Source organism: Channa argus, chromosome 8 (genome assembly GCF_033026475.1).
Source record: "Channa argus isolate prfri chromosome 8, Channa argus male v1.0, whole genome shotgun sequence".
In the NCBI taxonomy this organism is placed as follows: domain Eukaryota; kingdom Metazoa; phylum Chordata; class Actinopteri; order Anabantiformes; family Channidae; genus Channa; species Channa argus.
In genome coordinates this window covers 14,081,160-14,101,342 of record NC_090204.1, presented here as the reverse complement: position 1 = coordinate 14,101,342, position 20,183 = coordinate 14,081,160, and the positions used below count along the sequence as shown (strand labels likewise).

Sequence of the window (20,183 nt, the reverse complement as noted above, 5' to 3'; positions counted from 1 at the left end):
TCGAGCAGTAGAAATTGGTGACAGGATGGTGTTTTGTACCTGTCAGATTCATCAGAACAAATTACTGATTAGTCAGACAAAAAGTAATCATTAACTTGATTTATCCATCCAGCTGATTTATCTTTCAGCTCATGTTGTTTGTCATGCTGGCCTTCTGTGTTTCAACATCCCCCAATCTCAACTGTTATGTTAGTGAATAAAATGTCATCATAATCTATAGAACAACTGAAACAGGAGAGATAAGTGTGGCAGTTACCTGCAATTTTTGCTAAACAAGACAATGCTATTGGCTGCCATGACAATATAATTGGAAACATTCAACAAGAGCCATTCCCACAGAATAGTCAAATGCACTTTATAGCTTGTTCTCATTTGTAACATATGTTTACAGGGATTGATTAAGGATGTGTCTACTTTAAATGAAGCATTACATTGGGAATAGTGTCCTAAATGCTTTTAGTAACCATCAAACCTCTCAGAACTGCCAACACCTGAAGAGTTTTCTCTGCTGTTCCCTGCTCCGAATGTTATGTTATATGAATGCACCTTCCTTCCTCTTGGGTGTGCTATTACATCACAGGTACCATCCTCATCATTACCTAGTGTCAACAACATCTTTCACAACAATTAAAAAGTAAAGTGGGTTCATTAAGCCAACAGATTTACAGAACTTGAATCAAATCACAATGGTCCCCAAAGTGTCAAATACTGCTGTTTATTATGTCCTTTGACATCTTGCGGATGTTACAAGTACCTTTAGGGTCTCTGGAATAATGGTGCCTCAGTGTTGGGTCTCTCATTGTTGTGGAAACATTTTGTTTTGGGTGACTTTATGCACAAACAAAACCAGGTTAGGATTAGGCACTAAAAAGTCTGGGTCACTACAAAGGTTAAATACCTACATACTTTGAAACAATTACTGTTAAAGGGCACGACATTTTAGCCGTAAGTACTTAAAAAGAAGAAATTAGCAAAGACATCATGGACGTTATAATGGCCGACTGGTCCAAGGAAAGTGTAGATGTTTAGATGCAATCTCTCCAAATTCAGGGGAAATAAAGAAATAAAAACCTGTAGCATTGACAGTGACTGGTCAGCAATACTCTGAAAATACAGACCACTCCAATCTCATGTCATGTACGCACAATGCCAGGGCAGCATCTGGGCACACACTGGGTTGCCAAGAACGGGCACCTGCATAAATATTTCAGTCAGGATACCATTGCACATGCCAGGCCTCCAAAACAAACAATACTACAGGGCAAGTATATCCATCATAAAGACAAAATACGACAATCTGCATTATCTGCTTTTCTCCTGGGAGATGAATGAGGATACTTCACAGAAGGCAGTAGCGTAGTTTAATTGCCTTAAAAGCTTGTTGAGGCTTTAAATGGCATCTTTTAGCTAAATGAGAGGTGTTAGCTTCCACTTGAATAAAAACTCACAGAGCAGTGTGAGGTTGACATGAATAAGGCACTTGGCATATGCATCTTGAAGATCAATGAGAACATGTCATATGTATTCTTCTCTTCACTTTGCCCAGAGCACTGGATGTATTATTTAACTTCCACAGTGTTCAGCTTCGTAGTGTCTTTAAATGCTTAGGCTGATGTGAGAGACACCACTTACATCATTGAGGCATCTGCATATTTTAGACTAAAAACTGCTTAATTACACTTTAGATAATTCCTGTTGTTAAACATTTCCTGAGATTTAAGAGGTAGATACATTTTTGAGGCTTTCCACCAAACGATTAATCTCTAACGGAACTCTAAATGTACAGAGTAACAGTTAATGATGTTTAAATCACATAGAAAATATGCCGTACTTTGTAATGATGCTTGGTAACGACAATTGATATTTTCAGTTCCATATTTCTCTGTAGACTGTAAAATCTGTTTCGTCCACGATTCTCAATTCATAATCTCACCTTATATATGTGCTTTGGCTGTTCTTGGTTCTTTTCAGAGAAAGTTGCTCCGTTTAAAAACGATCAGTCACTTCCATATTTGTTTTGGCAGAAAGATGCACAAGAATTTCCACTTTCGCAGGATTTGCTTAACCTCAGTGGATCAATGAGGACTTAATACTCCAGCAAAGCCTAAGAATTGTCTCTCTTCTGAAACAATCACATTACATGTTGCCTCTAAAACCTAAAGCTCTACCTCTACTGTGTGCTGATCATTACCAGACTATTTAGATTTGTGTATATTTAATGACAGACAGGGGTCTGGACTAAATAAAGATCAAACAAGCATTGTGTGTGAAAGGGAAACTTTCCTCACCTACCTCACCTGTTTATTTTCAGCAGCTCCTGCTTAGAGCACAATCTGCACAGCTTGGAGAGTGAGGACACCATTATATACTCGGAAAATATCTTAGTGTTTCATTTGATTTTGTTACATTTGATAAGTCAAATACCACTGTAACTGCTATTTCAGCCCAGTATCTTACAAATTACCTTTCTTGAGATTACTCGAATCGAAACTAAACTGCTAACACCAATAGCTTATGTTTTTCAGAGAGATAAATTGTGACCAAATTACGTTTTGTATGAATTTATGTTATACTACACTTATTGTGTAGTATACTGAGGAAGAGATACATTTTACACTTATTGTGTAGTATAACGTTGATTTTGAAAATGTTCTCTTAAATGTCTATAAACTGTTTTAAATAAAACCCCAAGCATTGAGTTAGTCTCAGATGCTTTAAACAGTTGCCCAGAAGGCTTAGGCATCGCAAAAAACAGAAAACAATATTCAGTACCACTGAAATATTCATCTTGTAAATCATAGTCAGTGATCACCTCATAAACAGTTCTCTCCAAAGGGGAAGGGGAAAATTGGAAAATAGGGCCAAGTGAATTTACAGCCTCAATTGTCAGCAGAATTTATGTGTAGATTGTTAATGCAGACACACAACTTTGACTTGGACCCATCTGGAAGAGAGCAAACACAAGCTTAACTCAGAGGTAACATTATACTGTCACATAGGATGAAAACTATCAACCTTAGATTGCTGAAAGTAAGCCAGTTGATCTTGTTTGAGTTCTGAAATGAAAAGAAGGTGGAAATATCTCCACTGTGTATATTTTTGCACACAGTTATCCTTTAAACAAGACCTACTGTGAGGCACCATAGTCTGGGTGAAACAAATCAGAAACAAAACTGAGACAAGGGGACTGCAGCTAGGATGCCGCAGTAGTGTCGGGCACATAGGGCTACACAATATTCGAGAACTTTCTTAATCTGAAACTGTTCTGGCCTATTTTAACATGTCACTGTCACTGTCAAACACTCCACAACAAATCAACTATAATATTCCCTACTAAGATAAAGATTCAAACAAATAATTATAAAAGTAACTTAAAATCTATAATCTAAAATAAGTAGAATCGTTAACGCAACCCACAGAGTAAACGTAGAAAAGTTTAATTTGGTGTAATCAGCAAAAAGGTCCATACATGAGGACACTAACAGACACTACTGGCTGAAAAAAAAATGAAAAAGAAATTAAGAATTAATAAAAACAATTTGCATAACAATTCTAAGTTTTGCATTATGATGGAAAGAAAAATGTCTTGTTGTTTCTGGTATATAATAAAATGGAATTAACATTTAAATGAATGTTGACAATTTGACAACTGTTGTGCAACAGTGCAGGCCTATATTGGTGAATTCACCTCCTATTATAGTAGTCCATGGCCTAAAGCCTGAATCCTGATGCAAGGTTTGAAATATATTTGTTGGAGCCACATCAGTAAAATAAAATTATATTCTAAACAAGGTCAAAACATGAAACAAAGCAGATGACATTTTTCTTTATGGAATATGCAAAATGTTTGTCATATGCACATCCTAAAGAGAGAAAGCCCCTATAACATGTGAAATCTCAAGCTGACCCAAAACTCCATCACTAACTTCTTCCTGTGAACACACTGCAAAGTGGAGGCAGACGGACAATCCCTGACAGTTTGGGGTGTCCCGGTCCTCAGAACTGAGGAAGAGATACATTTTAGTTAGAGGAGTTCTGATATTTAGCTGAACTATACCATCTTGTTCAGTGAAAAAGCACAAGAGAGATATGAAACGAAAAAAAGTACACTCAGGAACCTCTTTTATGATGTCTGATGACTTGTTTTGGCATAACATAACTGCTTTTTCAAGGCTCTCGATTTATGGTGTCATCGTGTGTTTACCGGAATTAGTCTGAATATTGTGGTAAAGGAATGATTTTCATAGCTTTAATGTAGCCAATAAAATCAAATCCATCTTGAGTAAAGCATCTGATCATTTTAAGCCACTTAACTAAGCCCAATCAGGCAAAACATTTTCCTGGTTTATCCATAAGTTAAAATGTCACAACATATCCTACAAAATAACACAGTAGGGAAGACCCAGTAGAGTATAACAGAGAGTTTGCAGAAGTCGCCATGATCACAGCCCCCTGAGTGGAATCATCCAATTGTCAGCATCTGTCAATGTGTATTCACATGGAAAAACAACATTAAAGCATCAGCTTAAATTGTAAAGAGCTGCTGTGCAACACTGCACAGACACATTTAGAAGGAGTCAGACAAGGAGCAATATTAGAGGGTTTACTTAATACATTCTTAATAGACTTTTTGTCAGAAATTTGTCAAATCCTGCTTCGCTGTGCCTTCACTGTGCCTAATATTTCATTTCTTCCCAGGTATTATCTAATGGTATCTATATAATGTATTGTGTGATCCATTCTGCTGGGCATCCACCAAAAAGAAGATAATTATCACTGCAGTTTAATGTAAACTATAAAAACTATAAATTCCAAAATTGCAAAACAAAATGGGGTAAAAATGCAAATGCCATCTGATTATGCTGCAGATTAGCTGGAGTCAGTCTGTGTACTGTAGATTTAAAATTAGTGTTGTTTTTCCTTTTTCATTCCAACTGTGTCTGGAAAAAAAATCCGACTTTCATCTGACAACTGATAGCATGTGCAAATATAACAGAGCATTAAACCATCACTTTTTCTGTCTCTGCGTCAGCCCAAAAACTCTAGCAGTCAAATGCAAGTTTGATTTATCAAATCAGTGGGGAAGATTCATTTTAATTATCACTTTAACTGATATTCTTGTAATGGCTAATGAGGTCTGAGATTTTCAACAGATTATGGGTAGTGCAGTACTATGTTGTGGTCTCAAAAACAAACACAGCATTAAGCAGTACATTTGCTATTGTGGTTTCTATCACCACAGCTCAATTAAAAAGGGATGATATAATCAGTCCTTTTTGTACGTGCTGCAGAGAAACATGAGCACATCAAAAATAACTCTAAAGTAATCTGTTAATTTATTTGTTATGTTTGTTTTGTGTCATCAGTTGGAAAATGGCGGGAACAAGTAAAGTTTCAATGAGCTGAACAAGCTGCAATAATATTCTTCTTTAGATTAAAATAAATGAATTACTTATACCAAATATCAGCTGTGGTTCGATCCCCGGTCCCAGCTATATGCTGAAGTGTCTTTGGGCAAGACACTGGAACCCCAAAACCCCCAGCTGTGCAGTGCTGGTCCAAGCCCGGTAGCAATTGGGGGGGGGGGGGGCATCCGGCGTAAAAACTGTGTCTAATCAACATGCGGACAATGATCCGCCGTGGTGACCCTGAACTCACAGGATGAGCCGACAGGACAAACACAAAAAAATACCAAATATCACCAGTATGCCTCTTCTGCAACTGATATTTACATATTATTCCTTCAATTTATGTTCACATCATAAAAAGCAATATTAATACTGAAGCATTTATAATGGAGATGCAGTATCTTGCTTCATATATTGTTATGTATATATGTGGTTTTAAAGTGGCAGAATAGGAGTAACAAGAAATACACTATAATTTTTTCATTCAAAATGTAAACGTCTAAATATTAATTCCACTACATAATATTTTAATCATGAAAAAACTGGTTTAGTAATACTTGATAAGGTCATGCAGCAATATAATATCACTATCGCTGATGCCACTGATAGTAATATTTGTAGAAATTGCCATGGCAGAAAGTATTTTTGCACAGTTTCTGAGCTTACAGAAGTTAATTTGCAACTCAGCTGTACTTCATCAGCAACCATCACTTCAGTATCTACAGTATACGTGATCAAATTATGAGTCACCTGACTAATTGATTCAACTAAGCTTGATCACTTTAGCTGCTCACTTCTGTGTCATTAGTCTTTTTATATAGCCTGAAAAGCATCTAGGTTTCTTAGTGATGTCTGGTTTGCTGAAATTATTGAAATAGAACCAAATTGCATGCAGCAAACCACAAAAATATCTGAAAATGTCCTCCTATCAAATTAAACTGGATCAAAAAAATTCAAAGGACAATGAGTTAATTTAAATTCCCAAATAAATGTAGTTGTCAAACCTCTCATTTCATTTCCGTTTACTTCTTAAGGTTACTCTTTGTTGAGTCTTTAGGCTGCAGCCTATAGTTTCAGCTCAGCTTGAATAGGCATTAGGTTCATTAACACAACTAAAGAACATCACACAGGACATTTAGTTTTTCAAAATATCTTTTTCTATTTTTATTTTTCTCTATTTTGATCTTAGCATGGGCCAGTCGTAGCCAAGGACGTGACCAAAGTTGCACCAGTATTAGTTAACAGCAATCAAAGGTCTATCACTGTCTTCAAATCCATCTCCAAGTAAAACACATGCAGAAAGACAGACTGCTTGAAGAGAAAAACACAAAAAATGGAGAGTGACAAAGACCAAAAGCCTCAATGAGAGTAGACTGAGTTGTGCAGACAGGCAGAGAAACAAAAGAAAGCCTGTCAGATAGATTTTTGGAAGTACTGGGTGGAAGCTGCTTCCTTCAATATGACCAGCATGTTACAGGGTTTATACACGTGTCGGTACCCTTCCATTAAAGAAAGAAAAACCCAGTGACAAAAGTAATAATAAATAAGAATTTACTGAAAATGAACAAAGGAAAATCTGACTTTGCTTTTGAATTATGTTTCAAAAGAAGCAGTAAAAAAAAAACAATGAAACTTGGCTGGACAAAAAAGAAACACTGATGACAAATGGAAGAGACTGATAATGCGAATGGTAACCAAAGAGCACAGAACAACTTCCAAAGAGATTAGAGCTGAATTCCAAGGTCAAGGTGCATCATTGTCAGATCTCACCATACGTTGCTGTTTAAGCCAAAGTGGATTTATTGGAAGACGACTGAAGAGGACTCCACTCTTCAAAGCAAATCATGAAAATCAAAAAATGCGACTGGGATTTGCCAAAATGCATATTCACAAGCCACAAAGCTTCTGGGAGGATGTCTTTCTTGATAGATGAGACAAAAGTGGAACTTTTTGACAAGACACAAAGCTCATGTTCACAGACGCAAAAATGAAGCACACAAAGCAAAGAACACTGCGCCTTCTGTGAACCATGGAGGAGGCTCAGTTATGTTCTGGGGCTGCTTTGCTGCATCTGGCACAGGGTGTCATGAATCTTTGCAGGGAACAATAAAATCTCAAAACTGTCGAGGCATTAGGGAGCAAAATGTGCTGCCCGGTGTCAGAAAGCTTGGTCTCAGTCGCAGGTCATGGGCACTACAACAGAATAGTGGCCCAGAACACACAGCTACAAACACCCAAGAATGGCTAGGAACAAAACATTGGTCAATCCTGAAGTGGCCTTCTATGAGCCCTGATCTAAATCCTAAGAGCTGAAACATGCAGGCTGGAGACGGCACCCTTCAAACCCGAGACAGCTGGAGCACTTTGATCACCAGGAGTAGGCCAAAATAGCTGTCGACAGGTGTGGAATCCCCCGCGTCAGAAAGGGCATCCAGTGTAAAAATGGGCCAAATCAGCATGTGGACCAATGATCTGCTGTGGAGATACTGAACATGTGAGATAAGCCAAAAGGAAGAAAAAAATAAAATTTAAATATGGCTCATTCTGCCAGGTGACCAAACAAATTTAACATAAAACTACTAATGTAACAGAAAGAGTAGAGTAATTTAGCAGCTTGATGTTTTCTCTTTCGGTTTGAGCTTAACAGAGTGTAAAGTGAAGAATTCAACAACATAGCGGTAACTTTTGACAGTGCTTTTCAAAACTGAGATATTATCATCAATCATTTATTGTTTTCCTTGACTTGTATGTATTAAAAGAACAGTGCCATCTTTCTTTCTCACTGAATCTGCATTGAACTCCCACAAAATTCCAACTATTAATTACATAATGTGGTGTAAAAATTCATAATCTATTTAGAAATGTTTTTAAAGTAAATCTTCACTGTCCTTCTAATTTATAGATGTCATACACCACTCGTGTATATACAATTTTTATTATAACAGTATATAACTTTTTTGTCCAATATGAAATATTTCAGTATCTTACTTTGAAATAAAAATATTATACTCATCAACATACCATTGGATATGTGTTTTCTGTTTGGTGGGATGCCCACAAGATACAAATTAACCACATTATGGACTCAAACTAAAAAATTTCAGTCAAAGCAAAACAAAGAAGCAGTAGTGTTTAAAGAGTTGAGCAGAATTATTTCAATGATCACAAAGGTGGATAGTGTATTATCATGGTAGCTGCCCTACAGTCATAATTCTCATAATAAGAGACAAATACTGACCTCTGCTGTAGGCATTGTGCTAAGTCAAGCATCCAAAGTGTAGTATAAATATGAACTGTGAAGATTCAGTGGCTTGTAATGTGTGTTTTTACAGCTGAGCATACTAACCACAAGTGAAAACAACAACTGCTGGAGAAGTAATTCACTAAGCAACAAGGTGTAGTAAAGACACAATAAAGGATCAATGGAATGTTAGCATTTTCATCAATTTACCCATCAGTTACCCATCTTGTAAAATCAAAGAATATGTGTTAAAGCTGAGATTTTCCCTGGAAGGTGAGGATCTCTGGTGCCACATCTCCTGAATAAGACTCACATATTTACACTGTAAACAAACTTTTACATATTTGAGTACTTTTTCAATGATTCTTAAAGAATGACCCTACCCTTGTGAAGATTAGCCATAAAAGAGGCCTCATTCTTTTAATACTCATTTGCTACTTCAACACATCCTGGTGAAATTCTTAATTTCTTGGTGCCACATTTTCCGGACAGATGTCACTTCTGTCTCACTGGATGTCTTCTGTGTTGATCTCCAAATGCAGATCTTGCATCCACAGTCAGTTCAGAACAACACACCTTGAATCCAAAACGCTCATTTGGATTTGAACATCTGTCATCCATCCTCTTGTCCTCAGTAGTAATAGGCTCCAAAAACCGCCACAGCACAGAACAAGCTGTCCTATGGATGGAAAAACACAGTTCATGTAAAAATATTGAGAAGTTTTTTTCCCTTTTCACATCTGATTAAACAGAGTGTGGATACCTACATTCATAAAAACATCTTCAGCATAGTTGTCTGTGTCAGCATCCCACAAACACCTAGAAGACATCCTAGTTAAAAAAAAACAGCAACAGAGCTGATAAACAAACATTAGAAACTTACTTTTACAAAACCAAACACAGATATACATTCAAACTGCTGTCCTACAAACAATGAAATGATATCCAAAGAAACAATTTTATAAAAAACTAGAATTTTGATAAAAAAACTAACAAATGTACTTTATGTTATTTCTGTCAATTATTTAGAGAAAAGTTTTGTTAACTTTTGTTTAGGTCGGTTCACATAAATGATATTGGTATAATATTAGCCTGTACATATAACGTTTTTTCAACAAATAATACCATTATTTATGTCATTCAACTAAACCAAATTTTGCATCGCCACATTTTATTTCACTGGGTATTTACAAATATTCACACCATATAAACTGCCTGTGGCCGTCTGCTGATGGGCCAGATAATTTGTGTAAAAAATACAGTTAAAATACAAAATGCATCTGTAAAACAGCAATGAAAAATAGTGGTAGTACCTTTAGATTTTGTCAGATAAAGTGCTGATATTTTGACTTGCACCTATTAAGTGCATTACACATACAAAAATCCTCTAATTTGCTGCTTAGTTCTGCCTATCACTGATGAATTATTAACAGAAGGTTGATAAAGAACTAATGTTGTCTTGTTGTCTCTGGTCCCTATAAAAAGAAAAAACAACATTTACCTGTTTTCTCTGGACAACGAACAATTTTATGAACACCAAAAGCTATTCTTTTTGTTTACTAGTACCAAATCATAACTCACTTGACTCCTTGACCTCGTTGTTCTCCAATGACCACCTGCACAACAAGTTTATATCGATCAAAACCTGCATCTATTGAAAAAGAGAAATGAGTTGTAATGCTGTGCATCATTAAGTGTGACACTGTAGCAACAGTAGTATATCTTGTTTGCAACTGCTTTGAATTAATTTATTTTGTCAGACCTGTAAAAAACAGTAGTTGTAGATAGTAGATAGTAAGATAATGTTAAAAAACACAGGGTCAAGTAGGTTCAGTGGTTGGTATTAATATGCTATATTTAATATGTAACATTCATTTAGGTCAATCACTTTAGTATGGCTTAATTTATCATATTTCCCTGTTATATACTGTACAGTATACAGTCATATTTGGTTCATTATGTTAGCTTTACCAAGCAAGACTGTACTGTCAGCCACAGTCATCCAAAGCAGAAGTTTGGTGCATATGTTGCACATCTTCAGTCTGCTGCCTTGACAACTTAGAAAAAAAAAGCAATACAATTTTCACTACTACTTTTGTTAGATTAGTTTGCATATTGTTCATTTAGCCAAAATCATGTAGTCGTTTCATATATATGTGAATGTTAAATCACATTAGAAGCATCAAAACTTGAGTAACACGTCTTCAGTATTCCTATTTCAGTGTGAACAGCATTTAGGTGCCCATTTTACAACGCTTTGGCTGATGTAGCTCAGTTGGTAAGGCAGGACAAAAAATCAATAAAATAAAAAATAACAATTTAGGAAATAAGCCTCAAATAAATAATGTGGCTATTTGGTCCCTCAGAGTTACATTGCAGGTTAAGATCAAAGCATTACTCACTTTTGACTTTATCCTTAATGCATTCTGCCAGTGAATGGGACAGGTTTGCCACTTCCTCTGCGTTGTAACGAACCCCCGACAGTTTCTCCCTCACAATTTCACGAATACACTCCTTCACAATGGTTGGCTTAAACCTGTATTATTTAACAATAAGCAACAAAGCATACAAACCGTCTTCTTATCCATTGTATTGATTCCTGAGGCTCCTGCAGATAATGACTTGGAAGATAACCATTTGATTTAATTAACCAAGTCTGCTGAAGCCTCAAATAAGATTTAGATATATATTTCATAAACATCTCTGCACAGATCAAGAGTCTTGGATTTTGTCCTTCATCAATTGCATTGAAAATGCTTTATAGAATAAATTTATGGCCAGGAGAAAGCGAAGAAAGGGGGCATGACTATTAATATAAGACCAGCTTTAACGATTGTGAACATGAACTAGCGTTAGTTTCACGTTTAAATCGACACGATTTACGGTAGTTTGCGTCAAATGACAGTGTTTGGTGTAAGTTGGATTTATCGATCACAGCTGCAAGGACTAAAGTCATATGTGTTAAATTATTCTTTAGTCACTAGCCCGGGTTTGGTAAAGTGATTAGCTAACAGTGTATAGCGGCGAGCTAAACGCCTAGCTTACGGTTTTACAATTTACAGTTAACTCGCAAGCTAAGCGCTAACTCTACGTAATAAAACTGACGCCCAACCACTTTCAACTCACTTGTTCTGATAATTAGGTCGTATAAGGTAAGTGTCGGAACCCTCCATAGCAGGCCGAAATTGTAGCTACAAGGAGAGAAGCTACGAAGAAAGTACTTTTTGCTAACAACCTACTCTTTGCAGAGGTGCATCCGTTGCCATGGAGACGCTTATTCACAATTTCCTGTTTCAAAATAGAGGTACTCTCGCTCGCTCATAGCCTTAAGTGTTTTTTTTGTTTGTTTTTGTTTTGTTTTTGTTCGTTTGTTTTATTAATTAATCATCTGGTGTATGAAAGAAACGACGAGGAATAATAACATTACAGTGTTCTGTTTTTCAATCGCTTACCAATAATAATAGTGATTTTACTTAACTGTTTTATTTTGAAATGCGTGGTATAGAACTAAGTTTTTCCTTAGGGGCCGGAGTCCTGGTAGACCCAGACTTCTTCTATTTCACAATTACTGAGGACAATCTTTAAATCACATTTATATCATTGTCCTGTTTGTTGCCTCACCACAAAATGTTACTGTGGAGCTCTACTCAGAGTTACTTGAACTTCGTGTCTTTTGCTTTTGTCCTGACATGCACTGTGAGCTATAGGGCCTTATATACACAGTTGTGTCTTTGTAAACTATGTCAAATCAATTTAATTCGCTACATGTGGACGTCTGTCGAGTTCCAGACTCACCTCAAAAACAGTTAAAGCAAACAGAATGAACCTGACCACATTTTGGACTGCCACAGCAAAGGGTCTGACTATTTTTGTAATTGCTAAATTTCAGTGTTTGATTTCTAATTGATAGCAATAATTATTTTATTGTTTCATCATGTCATTACTGGCTAGACTGTGTAAAAGTTTGGGAAAATGTAATTTTCCATTTTTTAAAACTAGTTTACAACACCAAAACATGTACAAAAAGTGAAGTAATGTTAATACCTCCTGAATTGACTGTAAATATGTGATTTAAATTACCCATAGTAAAATAAAACATTAGGCCTTTACAGATTACATAATAACTATACTCCTATATTATAAAACCTTTTTTCTCAATATAATAATATATTATTATATATATATAATATATATATATATATATAATATATATAATAATATATTTTTAAACAAGTTTTTTTTAATCAATCCCCAAATATTTTTAGAAACTGAAGGCAAATGAAGTGTCAATCTAAAGCTAGTTCAGCAATATGATCCAATAAATCTGTTTAAAATCTGCATGAGTATGTATTAGAATAATTACATTTCCCCATTTTGAATTACAGATTAATTGTGCTTGTATCAGAATGCCAAAGGAATAAACACTGTACTCAGTGTAATTGCTCTTCATAGGCCTTAAAGAGAGGAGGGAAAACCCATATGGAGGATAATGTGAAAGCTGCTACAATTCATTACATTCAGTAATAATAATCATTATTTTCAGGCTTTAGATGAGATACAAATGACAAATAACTTAATCATGTCTCTACAAATTATGTTAATTTAGCTATTAGATCTTAATATGTTTATATTTTTTTCTCTGGATGGTTATGAGCTGCTGTAGTAAAACAACATTTGTACCTGCAATTCTCTGGGAACAGATGAGTCAACGTTTTAATGTTAAACCCTATTTGCTCTCATAGTTTCTCGCCTGACAGCTTATGTGTCTGCCAATAAAGGGAGCATCATTTTCTTTGTCTTTGTTTCTTTTTCTTCTCTCTTGTTGTTCTGTTTTAGCTAATTTATCTGAAAAATAAAATATAATTATACAATATATATGCTTAGAATATGTTTATATAATCCTACCCTGCACATTCCTTTCCCCCCAACTGTCTTTTCTCTTATGATTATACCTTTTCTGCATATCCTCACTACCCCTTTTTAATCGTCCAATCCTGATGCACCTTCACAAGCAAACATACCACTGTACAAAGGTAACACATGTCTTGTCTTTTTGTTGTATCTCACACTGTTGTTAAGCTGTTATGTTTTGTATTGTGTGAAATGTACTTTTTTTGTGTTCAATAAACGAAAAAGTGGAAAGTTATCCAAATTGTAAATTTATACTGCAGTAAGGATCATCAGCTGTTGTCCACTTCTCTAGAGACATTTTTGCCGTCCTCAAAGGCCCACAACATTCAGGACACTTTCTATTCAGGCAGAGTAATACAGACTACTACCTGATATGCCACTGACCAGAGAGCATCGACAGTATCATAAACAGATTTAAGGCTGGCCCCCAGCCCAACCTACAATGAGTCATGACTTTGAGTCAGATGTTCCACCTGTCTATGCTGAGAAAGCACAAAATGTATTAGTAAGTTAATTGCTTTCCTTCTTCACATTTCCAACATGAAATGCTCTTATGTCATTGTTACTTGGTGTAACGTCCTTCTCACTTAAATGCAGTATCAAGCTTTATAATCCGCTGCCTAAATTGTACAAAGAGATAATTTTCTGCAAAACTATTTTCAAATTGACAATAAACACATTAAAAAATATAAATAAAATATGTATTCTTCTCCTTATGCATACTAATTGGAATTTGAAACCTAAGGAAACCAGGTTTAGGTTTCATTTTCTCCAAACTGTCCCCGTCATTGCTTCTCTTATTAACGCTGTCTGAGCTTGTCTCTTCTACAGTCACCACTGGCACTAGCAGGATGGCACAGTCAGAGTGGACACGTATCTTCCAGATTGCAGCCTCAAATAATCTTAGGGACCCCTGGCATCTGGAGTTTGATGACAACATTGATCCTAATCAGCCAAATGTTGGCTGGAAACAGTACATCAGGAACACAAGTGCATGGTGAGTGTCCTTGACTTATATTTTTCATGTTATTACATGATGCAAAATGGCAAAAAAAATGTATGTTAATGCTATATCAGTGTGATAACAATAGAAAGGATGCTAAGTTATTTAGTGTTTGAAATATATTCAAAGTGTTTGAAATATATTCAAACACTGAGAAGAAAGCTGTATAACTGGTTAACTCACTAGTTGAAAACAGGATATCTTGTTTCTTTGGGTAAAAACAAGGGAGGTGGCAGTAAATAGCTCTTTCTCCTTCCATTTACATGGTTTCCACAACATTATTTTGTCAGATAGGCAAAAATTGGGGCAAGTTAAAAGTTGTTTTTAAACCCAATAAAGACTTATTTTTTTTTATCTAGAAATAAAAATATAGTTTTTTACTGTATCTAATTTACTGTATTCCTCTTCTAGTTCCAAGAAGTGTGTTTATAGCATTGTGTTAAATGGTTAAAATGTAAATTCAGACTTCAGCTTAGGTTAAGTCAAAGTACAGTTAAATCAAATGTATATCTAAAAACAATCCACAGATCTCATTACTCTAGATTCATTCTTGCAATTAAGAAATCCATGCCCTGTGTTTTGTTTAAGGTTCCAGTGCACTCAGTGTAGAAGAAAATGGCCTTCCAATCGGGTGATGGTTCTCTTCCACATGAACCTGATGAATGGGCAGGGGGTTGTCAAGGTGAGGCCTGTACGCCAGAACTGCAAAAGCTGTCCTGCAGCTCCAATGGAAATGCCCAGTGTTGACCCTGAAAACCTCACCATCCTTCTGGACGTTCTGATAGAGAAGATCAGAATAAAGTGCTACCATGAAGACTTAGGGCAGAGTAACAAGCCTTTCACAAGCCTTGATGTGAAAAGTCCACATGAGCCATCTCATTGTGAGGCCTGTCTTAAAGGCATCTGTGACAACACAGCCAACAATGGTTTTAAGAAAAATTTTTAATTTTAAAATATTTGTCTCAGACTGAGGTATTTATTTTAAAGGTTTTGATTTTCTCAAGAATAGTAATAATGCTTTATGTCTAATTTTGTATTTGCAAAGCATTAGTTTCCCTGTCAATCTGTAATGCCTCCTCTGTGGGAATGTAAACGTTATTAAGTAATTTTAATGAATATATTCATTTGTTTGCTCTAAAGTATGTTGACAATGCATAACTGATAAGCATTCAAACACAATAAAGTATGTCTATTTGTGATTTGCTATATTTCCTGTTCTCAAATATATCAGTCTAATTTAATGCACAAATGAGAGGATAATGACCTGGGACAGAGTGCGACTCCGAGGCACCAAATACGTCTGTCCTAAAACAATAGAAGCGTGTCCATAGGTTACTGTTAATAAAAGTCTTTTATTTAGAACATTCTTTCAAAAGAAGGTTTTAACACAGATGATGTGGGACTAAATCCACAGGTCTCATTCTGAGTCTATTTAGAGAGTTTATCTAAAGGCTTTAACTTTCCAAATTACTTATATTGAACTAATAAACTATATATATACACATATATTGGACTAATATATATATGTGTGTGTGTGTGTGTGTGTGTATATATATATATATATATATATATATATATATATATATATATATATATATATATAACAATAAGCAACAAAGCATACAAACTGTCTTCTTATCCATTGTATTGATTCCTGAGGCTCCTGCAGATAATGACTTGGAAGATAACCATTTGATTTAATTAACCAAGTCTGCTGAAGCCTCAAATAAGATTTAGATATATATTTCATAAACATCTCTGCACAGATCAAGAGTCTTGGATTTTGTCCTTCATCAATTGCATTGAAAATGCTTTATAGAATAAATTTATGACCAGGAGAAAGCGAAGAAAGGGGGCATGACTATTAATATAAGACCAGCTTTAACGATTGTGAACATGAACTAACGCTAGCGTTAGTTTCACGTTTTTTTAAACAAGTTTTTTTTTTTACTCAATCCCCAAATATTTTTAGAAACTGAAGGCAAATGAAGTGTCAATCTAAAGCTAGTTCAGCAATATGATCCAATAAATCTTTTTAAAATCTGCATGAGGATGTATTAGAATAATTACATTTCCCCATTTTGAATTACAGATTAATTGTGCTTGTATCAGAATGCCAAAGGAATAAACACTGTACTCAATGTAATTGCTCTTCATAGGCCTTAAAGAGAGGAGGGAAAACCCATATGGAGGATAATGTGGAAGCTGCTACAATTCATTACATTCAGTAATAATAATCATTATTTTCAGGCTTTAGATGAGATACAAATGACAAATAACTTAATCATGTCTCTACAAATTATGTTAATTTAGCTATTAGATCTTAATATGTTTATATTTTTTTCTCTGGATGGTTATGAGCTGCTGTAGTAAAACAACATTTGTACCTGCAATTCTCTGGGAACAGATGAGTCAACGTTTTAATGTTAAACCCTATTTGCTCTCATAGTTTCTCGCCTGACAGCTTATGTGTCTGCCAATAAAGGGAGCATCATTTTCTTTGTCTTTGTTTCTTTTTCTTCTCTCTTGTTGTTCTGTTTTAGCTAATTTATCTGAAAAATAAAATATAATTATACAATATATATGCTTAGAATATGTTTATATAATCCTACCCTGCACATTCCTTTCCCCCCAACTGTCTTTTCTCTTATGATTATACCTTTTCTGCATATCCTCACTACCCCTTTTTAATCGTCCAATCCTGATGCACCTTCACAAGCAAACATACCACTGTACAAAGGTAACACATGTCTTGTCTTTTTGTTGTATCTCACACTGTTGTTAAGCTGTTATGTTTTGTATTGTGTGAAATGTACTTTTTTTGTGTTCAATAAACGAAAAAGTGGAAAGTTATCCAAATTGTAAATTTATACTGCAGTAAGGATCATCAGCTGTTGTCCACTTCTCTAGAGACATTTTTGCCGTCCTCAAAAGCCCACAACATTAAGGACACTTTCGATTCAGGCAGAGTAATACAGACTACTACCTGATATGCCACTGACCAGAGAGCATCGACAGTATCATAAACAGATTTAAGGCTGGCCCCCAGCCCAACCTACAATGAGTCATGACTTTGAGTCAGATGTTCCACCTGTCTATGCTGAGAAAGCACAAAATGTATTAGTAAGTTAATTGCTTTCCTTCTTCACATTTCCAACATGAAATGCTCTTATGTCATTGTTACTTGGTGTAACGTCCTTCTCACTTAAATGCAGTATCAAGCTTTATAATCCGCTGCCTAAATTGTACAAAGAGATAATTTTCTGCAAAACTATTTTCAAATTGACAATAAACACATTAAAAAATATAAATAAAATATGTATTCTTCTCCTTATGCATACTAATTGGAATTTGAAACCTAAGGAAACCAGGTTTAGGTTTCATTTTCTCCAAACTGTCCCCGTCATAGCTTCTCTTATTAACGCTGTCTGAGCTTGTCTCTTCTACAGTCACCACTGGCACTAGCAGGATGGCACAGTCAGAGTGGACACGTATCTTCCAGATTGCAGCCTCAAATAATCTTAGGGACCCCTGGCATCTGGAGTTTGATGACAACATTGATCCTAATCAGCCAAATGTTGGCTGGAAACAGTACATCAGGAACACAAGTGCATGGTGAGTGTCCTTGACTTATATTTTTCATGTTATTACATGATGCAAAATGGCAAAAAAAATGTATGTTAATGCTATATCAGTGTGATAACAATAGAAAGGATGCTAAGTTATTTAGTGTTTGAAATATATTCAAAGTGTTTGAAATATATTCAAACACTGAGAAGAAAGCTGTATAACTGGTTAACTCACTAGTTGAAAACAGGATATCTTGTTTCTTTGGGTAAAAACAAGGGAGGTGGCAGTAAATAGCTCTTTCTCCTTCCATTTACATGGTTTCCACAACATTATTTTGTCAGATAGGCAAAAATTGGGGCAAGTTAAAAGTTGTTTTTAAACCCAATAAAGACTTATTTTTTTTTATCTAGAAATAAAAATATAGTTTTTTACTGTATCTAATTTACTGTATTCCTCTTCTAGTTCCAAGAAGTGTGTTTATAGCATTGTGTTAAATGGTTAAAATGTAAATTCAGACTTCAGCTTAGGTTAAGTCAAAGTACAGTTAAATCAAATGTATATCTAAAAACAATCCACAGATCTCATTACTCTAGATTCATTCTTGCAATTAAGAAATCCATGCCCTGTGTTTTGTTTAAGGTTCCAGTGCACTCAGTGTAGAAGAAAATGGCCTTCCAATCGGGTGATGGTTCTCTTCCACATGAACCTGATGAATGGGCAGGGGGTTGTCAAGGTGAGGCCTTTACGCCAGAACTGCAAAAGCTGTCCTGCAGCTCCAATGGAAATGCCCAGTGTTGACCCTGAAAACCTCACCATCCTTCTGGACGTTCTGATAGAGAAGATCAGAATAAAGTGCTACCATGAAGACTTAGGGCAGAGTAACAAGCCTTTCACAAGCCTTGATGTGAAAAGTCCACATGAGCCATCTCATTGTGAGGCCTGTCTTAAAGGCATCTGTGACAACGCAGCCAACAATGGTTTTAAGAAAAATTTTTAATTTTAAAATATTTGTCTCAGACTGAGGTATTTATTTTAAAGGTTTTGATTTTCTCAAGAATAGTAATAATGCTTTATGTCTAATTTTGTATTTGCAAAGCATTAGTTTCCCTGTCAATCTGTAATGCCTCCTCTGTGGGAATGTAAACGTTATTAAGTAATTTTAATGAATATATTCATTTGTTTGCTCTAAAGTATGTTGACAATGCATAACTGATAAGCATTCAAACACAATAAAGTATGTCTATTTGTGATTTGCTATATTTCCTGTTCTCAAATATATCAGTCTAATTTAATGCACAAATGAGAGGATAATGACCTGGGACAGAGTGCGACTCCGAGGCACCAAATACGTCTGTCCTAAAACAATAGAAGCGTGTCCATAGGTTACTGTTAATAAAAGTCTTTTATTTAGAACATTCTTTCAAAAGAAGGTTTTAACACAGATGATGTGGGACTAAATCCACAGGTCTCATTCTGAGTCTATTTAGAGAGTTTATCTAAAGGCTTTAACTTTCCAAATTACATTATATTGAACTAATATATATGTGTGTGTGTGTGTGTGTGTGTGTGTGTGTGTGTGTGTGTGTGTGTGTGTGTGTGTATATATATATATATATATATATATATATATATATATATATATATATATATATATATATATATATATATATATATATATATATATATATATAAAGGAAAAGGTTTGGGGCTAAAAAATGTAGAGTTTTAGAAAATGATCGATGGCCAGTTTTATCAGGATGTATGTTCACCTGGGCACTTCCCAGCTGTTGTAAGGCAGACAAAAAACTGTGAGCCTAACAGTCATCAAGCTGAACTGATCAGTAGTATAGTAATACACTAATAATAATGATACGCGACTAATGAAGTGACATATTATTGGAACTAAATAAGTCCTAATCCAAACCTCTGGACTCCCCGTATGACTTCTATGCTTTATTAACATATAAAATATACATAAATCACTGGAGAGTTTCTCTATGTGACTGAGAGGAAAAACTCGAGCACCACAAACTTCTAACAAATTTATTTA

The 20,183-nt window shown here is 35.3% G+C and overlaps 3 protein-coding genes across 6 annotated transcripts; 2 read left to right on the top strand and 1 right to left on the bottom strand.

Annotated features, from left to right (window-relative positions):
• Nucleotides 1-3,344: 3,344 nt before the first annotated feature.
• Nucleotides 3,345-12,664, bottom strand: dynlt2b (dynein light chain Tctex-type 2B). Of its 4 annotated transcripts, XR_010915044.1 has the most exons (6): nt 11,776-12,664; nt 11,052-11,185; nt 10,231-10,300; nt 9,963-10,124; nt 9,417-9,480; nt 3,345-9,328 (listed from the first exon to the last, which is right to left on the bottom strand). XR_010915044.1 is itself a non-coding variant. In XM_067513642.1 (5 exons), the coding sequence occupies exons 1-5, from the start codon at nt 11,820-11,822 to the stop codon at nt 9,281-9,283; spliced, it is 351 nt and encodes a 116-aa protein (XP_067369743.1). In that variant the 5' UTR covers nt 11,823-12,659; the 3' UTR covers nt 3,398-9,280. The 4 variants fall into 4 exon arrangements, 3 of the variants coding, with proteins under 3 accessions (XP_067369743.1, XP_067369744.1, XP_067369742.1); XM_067513642.1 differs by lacking the exon at nt 9,963-10,124 and having other exon boundaries at nt 3,398-9,328; nt 9,417-9,468; nt 11,776-12,659; XM_067513643.1 differs by lacking the exon at nt 9,963-10,124 and having other exon boundaries at nt 3,398-9,328; nt 11,889-11,939.
• Nucleotides 12,665-14,391: 1,727 nt separating this feature from the next.
• On the top strand, nt 14,392-15,762 carry LOC137131840 (receptor-transporting protein 3-like). Its single transcript, XM_067513640.1, has 2 exons — nt 14,392-14,557; nt 15,152-15,762. The coding sequence occupies exons 1-2, from the start codon at nt 14,412-14,414 to the stop codon at nt 15,507-15,509; spliced, it is 504 nt and encodes a 167-aa protein (XP_067369741.1). The 5' UTR covers nt 14,392-14,411; the 3' UTR covers nt 15,510-15,762.
• Nucleotides 15,763-17,976: 2,214 nt separating this feature from the next.
• Nucleotides 17,977-19,383, top strand: LOC137131839 (receptor-transporting protein 3-like). Its single transcript, XM_067513639.1, has 2 exons — nt 17,977-18,178; nt 18,773-19,383. The coding sequence occupies exons 1-2, from the start codon at nt 18,033-18,035 to the stop codon at nt 19,128-19,130; spliced, it is 504 nt and encodes a 167-aa protein (XP_067369740.1). The 5' UTR covers nt 17,977-18,032; the 3' UTR covers nt 19,131-19,383.
• Nucleotides 19,384-20,183: the final 800 nt, after the last annotated feature.

Excerpts from the sequence above, each read along its gene's own strand:
- LOC137131839 (XM_067513639.1), top strand. The coding sequence starts at position 18,033 with ATGGCACAGTCAGAGTGGACACGTATCTTCCAGATTGCAGCCTCAAAT. Across the intron at positions 18,179-18,772 it reads ATCAGGAACACAAGTGCATG|GTTCCAGTGCACTCAGTGTA; the intron begins GTGAGTGTCCTT and ends GTTTTGTTTAAG.
- dynlt2b (XM_067513641.1), bottom strand. The coding sequence starts at position 11,822 with ATGGAGGGTTCCGACACTTACCTTATACGACCTAATTATCAGAACAA. Across the intron at positions 11,186-11,775 it reads CGACCTAATTATCAGAACAA|GTTTAAGCCAACCATTGTGA; the intron begins GTGAGTTGAAAG and ends TAAATAATACAG. Across the intron at positions 9,481-10,230 it reads CAACGAGGTCAAGGAGTCAA|GATGTCTTCTAGGTGTTTGT; the intron begins GTGAGTTATGAT and ends TTTTTTAACTAG.
- LOC137131840 (XM_067513640.1), top strand. The coding sequence starts at position 14,412 with ATGGCACAGTCAGAGTGGACACGTATCTTCCAGATTGCAGCCTCAAAT. Across the intron at positions 14,558-15,151 it reads ATCAGGAACACAAGTGCATG|GTTCCAGTGCACTCAGTGTA; the intron begins GTGAGTGTCCTT and ends GTTTTGTTTAAG.